The 13,257-nt window shown below is 43.2% G+C and overlaps 1 protein-coding gene across 5 annotated transcripts in view; it reads right to left on the bottom strand.

The window, feature by feature from the left end:
• Positions 1 to 13,257, bottom strand: part of SRBD1 (S1 RNA binding domain 1) — a 116,064-nt gene continuing 102,807 nt past the window's right edge. For all 5 annotated transcript variants that reach the window (XM_078786888.1, XM_068131436.2, XM_078786889.1 and 2 more), the window contains 7 exons: positions 9,637 to 9,743; positions 8,509 to 8,676; positions 6,786 to 6,830; positions 2,360 to 2,464; positions 1,978 to 2,162; positions 709 to 870; positions 1 to 545 (listed from right to left, as the gene is read on the bottom strand). In XM_078786888.1, the coding sequence (XP_078643014.1) occupies positions 436 to 545; positions 709 to 870; positions 1,978 to 2,162; positions 2,360 to 2,464; positions 6,786 to 6,830; positions 8,509 to 8,676; positions 9,637 to 9,743 (882 nt within the window). In that variant the 3' untranslated portion in view covers positions 1 to 435. The remainder of the gene's footprint in view (positions 546 to 708; positions 871 to 1,977; positions 2,163 to 2,359; positions 2,465 to 6,785; positions 6,831 to 8,508; positions 8,677 to 9,636; positions 9,744 to 13,257) is intronic.

Raw genomic sequence — 13,257 nt, 5'->3', positions numbered from 1 at the left:
GGGTTTTAAACAAGTTTTCTTTACAACTCAATCTACATTGGTTTCAGACAGAAGAATATCGATAAATTGTACAAAAAGCACTATCCACATCCCCCGTCAATAATTGATAAATGATGGACTCAGAATCCAAAAGTCAGTAGACATTGCCAGAAAATGACACAGTAAGCAGCAAATGCCATGGAAACGATCAAACATTTCATAAATGCTTATAACTAAATGTCTCCCAAATTCTTCACAACAAAGTAGAATGTAAGGCTGCTCCATTAAAATATATATATAAAGGTTTACATCTTACGAAAAGAACAAAAAACCGACTGTTCAAAATGCACAACGAGAGTAAAATAAATAAATAAAGTGGAAATTGTATTCATTCTCCATCTACTTCCCTTCTTATCCGTTCTGACACTCCTTCCTCATACACACTGAGGCGCAGAATCACAACCTGCGCATGAAGGCCAAGCAAACGCGACTTCGCTCGGGTTCCACATTTACAACGCGAACTTCAATTCGATCCCCTGGGCCCAGGGCTGTGGGGTCTCCTTTCACTTGGGGAAGGAAAGGGGAAACAGGATTGTGATAAAAGATTTATTATTTCAGAATCTTTGGCGCCATGCCATCTATAAAGTCTATTCGACCACGCTTAGCTTTACAATGCCATGCTCTGGTATGCACCACTTGGGCAGATAACATGGTTTAGGACATACTCACAATTGCCGAGGTATTGCTTTGGGATGAGACCGTGTTTTCCGATCCCCACGTCCACAAATACGCCAAAGTCAGTGCTGTTTGTGACTCGTCCGGTCAGGCATTCATTAGGATGCAAGTCATCAAAGCACAGCACGTTTCTTCGGAAAATGGGCTGAGACAAGTCTGCAAATAAAGAGGCCATTCAATCTGTCTGTCTGCATGTGAATCTTTTTCTGCAGCTCAAAAAACGTAACTCTACCTTCCCTGCATCCCCTTCTGTGAGTCAATCCCCACATTGTCAAAACCATCGTCTGCAGATCAGATCATGAACCATGTCCTATACAGAGCATCGGCGCTGCTCAAGCAGTTTCTGGTGCTTGAGGTACAATCCCGGACGAGTGATTACTCCGACACAGGAAGTCAGGGCAGGAATTTAGAATTTGTTTAAGGGGGCTGGCTACACTTTGCGAACGACACCATAGGATCTTTAACATACAACTAATGCGGACAGACAGGACACTCAGTTTAACGTCCATCCAGTGGATAACACACACAGCTGAATCACTCTACCTGTGATACACCAGGATGATAGTTTATAGCTTGGTCGGAATTCAAACCGAGGCTAGACAGCTTAGAGGTGAGTTTGCATACCTCGAGGCTGTCCTGCTAACCCATCGTCTACAGGTTGAGCAAATACTTCAAAAGTTAGCACAAAAGTGTTGTAAGGTTAGCGCATTTCGTTTCTATAAATGTAACCAAACAACCAAAGTCTGTGGTAATGTTAAAGTATGAGGCCATTTGTTATTGCCACAAAATGAGACATGAGAATGAAAATGACCGTACATGAGACATGCAAGGTGTTGCACTTGTGGACGTCATGCCTCGGATTCAACGTTACCTGCCTGCTTTACAGCAGCAGGGACTGGGGGACTTGTAAGGATAGAGGGAACAATGAATGGAGCCAAATGCAGGCAAATCCTTGAGGAGAACCTGCTTCAGAGTGAAAATGGCCTTAGACTGCGGCCAGTATGGGCCTTCCCTATGAATGAGTATGGTAGTACTGATGTACAGTGAGACTTCCCTATGAAAGCCCCCCTCTGAGAACATTTGCATGATCGACTCGAAAATATTCCTATTTTTGCGTAATCCACAGAACAATTTAAAATGGTGCATAATTCACTTCCAGCTGTGTATAATTTTATCAAACATTCGGGGGAAACTCAAACAGCCATAATTAAAGTGATGAATATGGAATGATATGTTGCCAGGTGAGGCAATGCTTAATCTCACTGGCTCGAATGTCGAAGTCCAGCTGCTGTTTCAGTCCGTCCACAATGATCTGCATCGTGTTTACAGAGGTCTCCATCTTCTCGGCTAGACTCTGCATGGTCTTGAGGGCAAGAGTACTTTCTACTTGCTGACGTACATGAGCTGAGCCGACGTCTGAAAACTCCACATTGAGCCATTGAAGAAACCTGGAATTCAGGATACGAGGACTGTAATGAACACTAAACAGGTAGTAAGACTAGATAAGTGGTTAAGACGAATATTGAAATGAAATGAATGGGGATAATGGGCAAGGAAGAAGTGAGAAAGTGAAAAATAAGTACATGGAGAAGAAAATGGGAAAAATAAAAATGTACAATCAGTATAAAATATACAAGATACACACTTTGTGGCTATTGGATATGACTCGGGATGGATCCAAGTTTGATCCAGCGGGTTCGGAGCTAACGCTATTTCTGCCTCTCCTCGTTTTCTCTTTCTTCCCACTTTCCTGGAAGCACAACATCACACAACGGAGTTAATTCAGAAGGATGAATTGTGGGATTCAAATTCTCTGTTCACCAACATCTTAATTTCTGTTTCATCCCTCCCTACATTCTTTCCTGGCTGCCCCTCCCAACCATCCCCATACCCCCAAAAGCCAGGTCAACCTCACCCAGCTTGCTATCTCACAAAAATTACTCTATTTGGCTGTCTCACTCAAATTTTCTCAGTCATTTAAATCTAAAACCTTTCATATTAAAAACAAAACAGAGTAATGGATCGATTTGCTCAAAAAACACCCCAATCCCCCTTCACTTGAGACCTTCCCTTCTTCCCCTGCACAGATTTTTTGTCAAAAGTAGGCTGCCAGCAGTCACGGAAAACACCAACAACCGCCACAGATCAAACAAACAAAAGAAATCAAAAATAGAGTAAAGAGTCGACTCTATTAAGGCCTGACGCCGACTCAGAAGAAGACCTTTGTTGGTCGAAAGCTTGTCAAATTAAAGATCGAAGTCCTGAAGCTACGTCCGCGTCTGATTTAATCTCCCGATTATTTATTCAATGCAAATGAGACGCCCTGCTCGTACTGTGGAGTTTCTCCTATTTCTCACAGATATATATATATATCTCATGGTGAAGAACACGTGTGGCACTCCAGACAGAAAAATATGGAAAATTAAGCATTTTTTAATGTTTTAAAATGCTTTTAAAGGAAAAAGGAAGAAACATTTACATTCAGTGAGCATTCAGTTTGAAGATATTGAGAAAAGGCAGAAATAAAGAATAGAGTACAGGAAGCACAGGCAGAAGGAAAATCAAGTAGAATGAAAGATTGTTGTAGAGTGAAAAAATTAGGGTTTTTTTTTTTTTAAAGCAAGGAGGGGAAATAGGATAATGTTGAGGGGGTAGAAAGTACAATATTTGGGAAGAAAGAAGCAAAACAAGGAATACATAGACAAAAGGGACAGATTTTTCGCAACACCTCTCTGAGGAGCGGCCCAATTCGGCCTTGAACAACATGGAAACGAATTTGACAAATACAGCACAAACGAGGTACGACTTAACAAAGAAAATTTGATGGAAAGAAGCAGCAACACAGGGATGAAGATATAACAGGAGAGCACTACAAATCCAATTCAATAAAGTTCGCTTCAATGAGGTGGAAGCGGCAGCTGCAGATTCTACCAACGCGTGGGAAAATCCCTGAACTGGCAAACTTGCATTTGATGCATGTGTTGCGACATGGCTCTCCCATGACAGGATATGGCAGATAATTATGAGACCAAAGAGTTCTAGGAACTGTACCTCTTGTGGCTGTCCATAGAAGTCGATCCGATCGATAGCTTGTTGCCGATCCTTGAGAGAGTATGAGAGTGGCAATTTTCTGCCATCGAATGTCATGTTCCGTGCAGTTAACCAGCATCTCATGTTATCCGGGTCTGGTGATGGCGATTAAACAGTGGCGGGCCTTTCATGAGAGCAGTACCGTTCCACACAGGATGGAGTAGTTAGCGAAATAGTAAGATTGGTTTTCAAGAGAATCAGATATATTATTGAAATAGATCAGTGATAATATAGGTCCTAAGACGCTGCCTTGTGTAACCTCAGCCTGAAGTGAAAGATCATGCTTCATTCATGTGGATTTGCAGCAGTTCTTGCCTGGGTATGACGATGCATCTGATGCGGGGATAGCTCACCTACTCTTCATTAAGGAAATCCATCAACTGCATCCCTACCACCACAATGCTAACTTCTGAGATGTGGTGTACCAAGTTCGCCACCAAATCAAACTTCAAGTAGTTATTGGTTATTCGTTTTTGGTTCTTCAATTGCTCAAGTCAAGGTGTCTCACTCATCCAGGTCAGTGAAAACACAAAGAAACTAAATTTTTCAAAGTATAAACATTCATTATTATATTTTTATGCTGCCACACGTTACAATGCTTTGCCAAGAGAGATGGCTGACAAGCTTGCTGAGATGGCAACCCCCAACTAAAGCAATAAACATCTTGCATATTGCAGATTGACGCTTTTTGAGTTTCAGATTAAAGGACAGATATTACGGACTTAAATGCTTCATTGAGGCAGCAGAATCAGTGCAAAAAAAGACTGTTGGAGGGAGCACTCTTCGATCTTCTCTTGGCAAGGGTGCAATGCCAGTCGGTATTGCGTACACGCTCCAGGGAACAGGATACCCCATGTAGCACACTGTTACGGAGTCCTCTACAATCTCCTGTTCTCGGTAACCTCCGAACGCCGAGAGGAACCCCGGCAGAAAAATATGTTACCCTGTGTTGAAAATCAATAGTGAAACCACACCAATGATTATAAATGAACAAAATTGTATTAGAAATCACACACAGGAATAACGGGATAACAGATGGCCATTAAGAGTGCACTCTATATATACACAAAGAATTAAGTTAAGCACCCCCCCGTTTTTTTACAACCTCGCACATTACAAGTTTGTTGTCGTCAAAACAGTGTAATATACCCATGATATTGCTATATTTTCTGGAGAAGTGATATTATGGTCACATAAAAACATAACAATCATGCCGTTTTCAATATTTTATTCTGAATAATTTAAGGTGAAATTTTTTGGGAATTTTAGGCATATTTTCACCTCAATTTAAGTATGGAGCTATAGGTCCATCACGGACAGTGTGGATGACGTTTATGTTTTCTAACGTACAGTCATTGTTCTGAGAAGACCTCTAGCGATCTTTGCGTCAATAACGTGTGTAGGACCCACGTGATCGGATCACTGACTCAACCCTACGTCTCATAGACCCTGTAAGCCGTCGTATGCGTTGCTGTGGCAGGTTGTTCCATTCCCGATGTAATGCACGTTCCAATTCATCCAGATTGGCTATTGGAGGGACCATCTTCGCAATTTGTCGTCCCAACATGTCCCAAACGTGCTCGAGGGGGTTCAGGTCAGGACTGTACGCAGGCCAGGGGATGGTTGTCACAGCACCTTGCTCCATCCGATCACGTGGGTCCTACACACGTTATTGACGCAAAGATCGCTAGAGGTCTTCTCAGAACAATGACTGTACGTTAGAAAACATAAACGTCATCCACACTGTCCGTGATGGACCTATAGCTCCATACTTAAATTGAGGTGAAAATATGCCTAAAATTCCAAAAAATTTCACCTTAAATTATTCAGAATAAAATATTGAAAACGGCATGATTGTTATGTTTTATGTGACCATAATATCACTTCTCCAGAAAATATAGCAATATCATGGGTATATTACACTGTTTTGACGACAACAAACTTGTAATGTGCGAGGTTGTAAAAAAACGGGGGGGTGCTTAACTTAATTCTTTGTGTATATATCTTATATAAAGTCAAGTGACTCACTGCTCTGCCAGCAAATGAACGGACACTCCTCAATGTCTCCATGACTTTTCCCAAGGCGAATGGGAGTCGCTCCAGCGGTCGATGGAACGAAATCCGGTCGAAACCCAAATCTCGCTCTCCGGTCGATATCCGAAGCGTGTACAGTGGCCAAGGGTGCTCTTCCCGCCAAACTGTACAACGGCGCCCTCCAGAGGCACACCTTCACCACTCCCTCAGCAAACCGCAACGTAATTGGAAATGAAGCGGTCACACCCACTCATCCCCGACAGACGGTAGGATGTTGGGAGTGAAGATGACATGAAGCAAACGTTCACAGGTGTCTGTAGCAAGGGGTTCAAAATGGCAGACGGCTCTGGCTTGAGCCGATGCGACGAGGCAAGGATTCGTCGGAATCTCAGCGCCCCAAATCTGTCTACGCAGATTTCTCCACTCCAGCGAATATTCTTATCGCCGGACGTCCCTTCCAGGAACTCAAAATCCCCTCGCGGCTGTCGGTAAACCTGGTTCGTTACGGAGCGCTGACGTCACGCGTCCTCTCCGACTATGCTCGCCCTGCTTCTTCCTCTTCACCTCATTGTCTTCTCGTTCGGTTTCCTATTTCACTTACAGTTATCCTTTTTAACTTTTGATAACCGTTCGTGAATAATAAACCTTGTGAAACTAATAATAATACATAATATCAGAAACATGTCCAGTGGGTGAAAACCACCCCAGCAGAAGTGACGAATCCGTAACACACGCACGCGACACAAATCTGATGCCATGGATGCGACACAACCAACATACGCCACATGTGTATTATGCAGCAATAATAATAACAAGCACTAGCTGTACCATGCACAATGGCGATGTGGAGAAATGTGTTTTAAATTGACCAGGTAAGAACCTGTCTGATATGGAAATGGCTGTTTCCAGAAAAGGTGTAAATTTTAGCATGTGCCCTGAATCCATACCTGTTTACAGGATTGCTGGCATCGATTCCATCATTACTAATCTCTCTGTGGAAGAGAAAACAGGGATCAGCAACAGCATGGCACAGACCAACAGGCCATTAGTAAATATACGGGTAAACTCGAGCACAATCTCAGTACAAGAACTCTATAACATGTAAAGTCTGAAAAACAACCAATGTGACCTTTGCAGCAGCAGATTAGGGCCAAGCATTCAGTGCGATTTGAGGGGATGTGTTTGAGGGGATGTGTTTGAAGGGAGGGTGCAGTGAGGAGGGGCGGGGGAGATGTGAAGAGGATGGAGGTGAAGGGCGAATTTCCATAGCTCACTTTTTTATCCCCAGCAATGCAATTTCGAAACTCATCGTCAAAGGAGGATCCATCACCATTGAATGTATATATCCATTCTTTTTGAGAATATTAATTTAAACATGTCATATTGATGTTACACACATAATTCAATATCACATGACTGTCAGGGATGAGAGCATATAGGCCATTTTGAACAAATAATAGTACTTTGTTAGAGTCATTTTCATTGGCACATCTGCATGTGCATCTATTTATCATGTGGATAACAGTGCAAACATAATAAAATAAAAAGGGGGATGGCAATTTTGTCCACTGCAGCTGGATCACGAGGTTATCCTGAACACAGTCCTCATATCGTTATTTGTAAAGGGAAACTGTGTCCTGAACACAGTTATCTCTCTATAATGCAAGCAATCTGTGTGTCTGTCTGTGTGTATGTCTGTGACCGCTGTTTCTCGACAACCACTGGTCCGATCTAAGTGAAACTTGCCAGGTATATTGCTGGGGACCTGAGGATGTGCCTTTTCAAGGTTTGCTATTAATCGGACAAGTGGTTACCAAGTTATGGCCATTTATTTAGCAAACACATGTTTTGTACGTGAACAAAGGAACAGCGAAGGACGAGAGCAAAGGAACGGCGAAGGACGAGAGCGAAGACCGAAGGAACGATGAAAGTTTTAATTTTTTTCTTTGCACGTACGGTCAAGCTACAGCGAAGGAACCGCGTGTGTGTTTGTTGTTCTCTTCTCTTTGTGCTTTTCCTTGCGATGAAATTGCAAAATGGCAAAATATGTTGGTGCTAATTGAAGAATTGGCCATTAAAACTAATTTGCGATTAATCGTAACTGCGATATGCGAACTTCCGGACAGTGAGGCCTTATTTTTGGTACATAGGTCAACGTACGTATGTCCACGTACTTACCTCCCCGCACGTACGGGCACGCACTAGTTCTTTCCAAATATAATCAAAATCCAACTCCACAGATGCCTAGTTACAAATACTAACTTAAAAAGCATCTCATATTGCAAAGCATGTATACCTCACAAATACCTTCTGCTTATCCTGACAAGCACTCCTTACCTCCCTGCTCAAATACCCTGGTATATAAATATGTTGGTTGTTATCTCAATATGAGGGTTTCAGAAGGTGGAACGGGGCTCTCCCAGGTGTGTGTATACCTGGCATATTGACATCCTTCAAAATTAATACTCTTCCCTTACCACATGCCCAAATTATAAAGTCTTCATGAACCTTTCTTTCCCACTTTTCCCTCACACCAAAATCCCTATAAAAGCTACGGTAGCTAAGCAAAAATAGGAAACTAAGCACGATAAGGTACGTAGTAATATATGCAGTGGGGCATGCTGCAGCCCGTGTTTCTTTCAATGATGTTTCTGCTGATGTGTCCTTTACTTGCTGGCAGTCCTGGGATTCACACGGATAAAACCAGCACACTGCAGGTAGGTCCTTGGTCCGAGTCCTTTCACTGCCTGCAGCTGCTCTCGGTTCACAAAGGCACCGTGGGTCTCCCTGTACTCTACAAGACGTTCGGCCAATGAGCCACTCAGACCAGCAACGTGCCTGTCCCACAGTGCAAGGTCAAAGGGCAACAGGCACAACACAGTGATTGACACCGAAATAATCAAACCACATCAATTTGTATTAGCTTACGGCATACTAGCTCTAAAAACTATACTACAGGTCTTTAAACACAATTTTCTATCAAGTATACAAATACATCTCATTCTTCTTCTTTTGCGTACAACGCACGGCTATGGGTAGCATAAGTTTTGGGAACACAACTGTGTCACTGATGCAATATTCTCCCTGCAAGTCAGAGCTGGAATATGTTCAGCATGCCGGCGATAGCTCGCCTACTCTTCGCGAAGGACACCAACAACAAACAACAGGCATGTTAAGGCCATTTTCCCTGCTCGAGCGGGGGTTAGCCTTGCGGTCCCCATGACAATCTTCTCCATTTTGCCCTATTTTCTGCATCTCTCCTTGTTAACCCCCTTGCCCGCATTTCTTCTTCCACCATCTTTAGCCAAGTCTTTCTCGGTCTTCCCCGTCTTCTACTTCCTTCTACATTCATTTCCATCACTCTTCTCAACCAGTCACTTTCATCCTTCCTCAACACATGACCAAACCATCTCAACCTGTTTCTCTTCACAACATCCATCACAGGCTCTATTCCCATCATCTATTCCCATCATTATCTCTATTTCCATCATCATCGCGAAGGACATCGTGGATCCTTAATGTTAATTACCTAATACCAGCAGACAAGACACCCCATTAAAAGTCCATCCGAGGGACGGTATGCACCTTAATGCCTCGCCTTATCTGCGAAACACCAGGATAACAGATTATAGCTGGGTCCGGATTCAAACCCAGACTAGACAACTCAGAGGTAGGTGCGCGTTCTCAGGTACTGATGCAATGTTATTAAAGCATTGATAGAGTATAAAAGCATGATGCGTGGAAATGCATTTATGAAGATGCACAGGACCAAGAGGAGGTTAGAAAAGCATTGCCTACTTCAGCAACACCGTTGAACACGAGTTGATGTCGACTCCGACGAAGCTGACACACTCCTGCACCACACCAGAAAGAGCTTCACGTAGAGCACCCTCAGGTACGTCATGCTGGAAAGTTGGGGGAGGGGTTGTGAGAAAGGTGTGCTCCATCATTCTGCCAAGCACAAGTGATCGCATAATGCAGGTGGCCACATGACAAAACGGTACTTCGTCACAATTTTTGTTTCAATAAGATATTATTTAATACACATAAAAAAATGAAACTTCAATGAGAATTAAAAGAATTTTTTTTTTTTTTGGACAATTGAGAAGAAAAAGAAATTGATCAATTCTCAATTTCTGCCAATAACTACAGGTTCTGAAGCTTAAAACTCACAAGAAAAAGAACCACGATGCTCTCTGTCAATTGTTCTAGCAAACGCCCCCCTGGTTAAACGTGGGTTTAGGACAAACGTAAACCACAATCTTTAAATTTCTTTGTTGTTGTTTTATATGCAGCCTGTGGCTGCTGGTTTGCATCATTTTTCTGGAAGCGCGTTTGTGTCGCTGATGCAGTGCCCCAATTACCAGTGAGCTGGTACTCAATTTGCCGACCTCGGAAAGATGACAGGCTGAGTCAGCCCCCCCTGGTGCAAATTCAACAATCGACCAGGATTTGAACTCAGGATCCTCGGGATCCTAAGCCAGCACCCTAACTGTTAAGCCAACACCAGGCTTGTTAAATGTTTTTGAAAATCGTAATCATCTTGGTCAAAAATTGTAATCATTGCAAGTTGCCCCGATGGAATTTAACGTGTGGATTGAAGGCACCTGCTCATCAAGTTAGACAGGGCGAGTACTTTATACACTCCAAAGGCCATTCGTGAGCCACCCGGGTTTTGATCTGCATTGAAATGGAAACGTGGAAATTCTCCTGCGATGTGCATGAACTCGAGAGGTAATTTACATCACGGCTTTCAGTTGAACTTGAGCCTGGTGTTGGCTTAGCGGTTAGGGTGCCGGCTTGGGATTCTACGATCTTGGGTTCGAATCCCGGTTGATGGCTGAATTCACGCCAGGGGGGTTGACGCAGCCTGTCATCCTTCTGAGGTCGGCAAATTGAGTACCAGTTCACTGTTAATTCCCTGTGTGTCGCAAGAGGCGACTAACAGGGTTGGTGGCAGGAAGGACATCCGGCCATAAAACAATGCTTCAAAAAGGGGACCACGGTGCCCAAAAAAGGCCAACCCCTACTCTGCGGGGAAAAATGGCCTCTAAAGGCGGTTCTTCTTTCCGTTGAATTTGAAATCACAACCTCTGGGATACCAGGTTCAGTGTCGAATAACACTGGTCAACAAAAATTTTAAAGTTTTATGGTTCTTGTATATTTTGAGTTTATTCTAACCAACATGAACCTGTAGATTTCGATTATGATATCCAATTTTCACGAGCACATCCAGTTTTTGAGAACCAGTATACCATAAGAATATCAGCCACGGCCGAAATTCGTCTTGTACTCACTAATCAGGACTTTGTAACGAGACTATCTGAGCTGGAAAGCGTTGCTTGGGATAGCTTGGTGGCTCTTGCTAACAATTACCTTGGAAATTTTCGAGCACCAAATTATGAAGAGCTTGTGGACAAGATGTTGAAGAGTTACCAGGCGCTCGGTGCTCGAATGTCACTCAAGATACATTTCTTCCGTTCTCATCTGGACTTCTTTCCACAAAATCTTGGCGATGTCAGTGATGAACATGGAGAAAGGTTTCACCAGGAAATTGCCATCATGGAGACTCGATATCAAGGCCGATTCAATCCAAACATGATGGGTGACTACTGTTGGACTTTACAGCGTGAAAGTGATTGCTCCTACAAACGTAAAAATTAAGTTCAGAAGCACTTTTAATGTGATGTAAATAAAAACCAAGTTCATATTATTTTTTATGATATTTTATAAAGTTCATATTATTTTTGGAGATTTACATTTTGTTATGTGATGTAAATAAAAACTTTAAGTTCATATTATTTTTTGTGACAATAAATAGACTTATTGAGACTTAATCAAGAAATTTGCATGCTCTAAAGATTTTTTCCACACTTATGATGTGCTTCGTCAAGGTTAGGTGATAGCGAAATTTTAAGGTCAGATTCGGATTCGTGGGCACCAAATTCGTTAGAAACAGTTGAATATAAGTCAGAACCAATTTGGCTGTGGACCACTGGACCAGTGTACAACAACAACAACAACAACATGCATTTTAAGGCCATTTTCCCTGCAAGAGCGGGGGTTAGCCTTGCGGTCCCCATGACAATCGTCTCCATTTTGCCCTATTTTCTGCATCTCTCCTTGTTAACCCCCTTGCCGGCATTTCTTCTTCCACCATTTTAGCCAAGTCTTTCTCGGTCTTCCCCGTCCTCTACTTCCTTCTACATTCATTTCCATCACTCTTCTCAACCAGTCACTTTCATCCTTCCTCAACACATGACCAAACCATCTCAACCTGTTCCTCTTCACAGAATCAATCACAGGCTCTATTCCCATCATCTTTCGCAATTCATCATTTGTCCTCCTCTCTCTCAACGACACTCCGCACATCCACCGATCCATTCGCATTTCCACCCCTTTCCAGCCTTCGTTGCTGCTCTACATTCATCACCCATGTCTCGCTCCCATAAATCATAACACTTCTCACACATGCAGCATACACCTTTCCCTTCAGCTTCAACGACACCCCCCTCCTCATCAGCACGCCACTCAGTTCCCGAAACTTCTTCCATGCACATCTCACTCTAGCAACCGTTGCCAAGTCTGATCCACCTTCTCCATTCAGCATGTCTCCGAGGTAGCAAAATGTTTTCACACCTTCCAGCTTCACGCCGTCTCCAAGATCCAACTCAACATTTCCTCCATCTGCAGCTCCCTCTGTGCACACCTTACATTTGAATGTAGCTGCCACACTGGTTAATGACCCTCTCAGACCACTACATTTTTTATGAACCCACTCAGCGCACATTGTACATTGAATGGAGTTCACTCCGACACCCTTCCTGCACACAGCACATGGCCACTTCCCAGTTCTTTCCACCTCGCCACATGCTTTACCACTTGCCATCACCTTCGTCTTTCCTATACTCACCTTCAAACCTTTTGTCTCCATACATTCCTTCCACTTGTTCATCTTTTCCTTCAGTCCATCCATACTTTCCGCAATCAACACCAGATCATCTGCATACAACAACTCCCATGGTAAACCCTCCTTTACGGTCTGAGCCAGCACCTCCATCACAGCTACAAATAGTAGTGGACTTAGTACCGACCCCTGATGCACTCCCACCTTCACCTCAAACTCACCACTGTTCCCGCCCTTCGTCCTTACAGCTGTGCGCGCTCTTTTGTACATTGCCATCACAACTCTGATCAACCATTCCTCCACTTCTAACTTCCTCAATGCCCATGTCAATACTTCGCGTGGAACCCTATCAAATGCTTTCTCCAGATCAACAAACCCAAGAAACAACTTCTTCCTCTTCTCCATGTACTTCTCCTGCAACTGCCTCACAATAAAGAGCGCGTCTGTCGTTCCTCTTCCTGGCATATATCCAAAACTGCATTTCGTCGATCTTCACCTTCTTCCTTATCCTC

Source organism: Myxine glutinosa, chromosome 11, assembly GCF_964187855.1.
Source record: "Myxine glutinosa chromosome 11, kmMyxGlut1.1, whole genome shotgun sequence".
Classification (NCBI taxonomy): Eukaryota; Metazoa; Chordata; class Myxini; order Myxiniformes; family Myxinidae; genus Myxine; species Myxine glutinosa.
The sequence above is the reverse complement of the archived record's forward strand: the minus strand, read 5'-3'. Positions and strand labels throughout refer to the sequence as shown.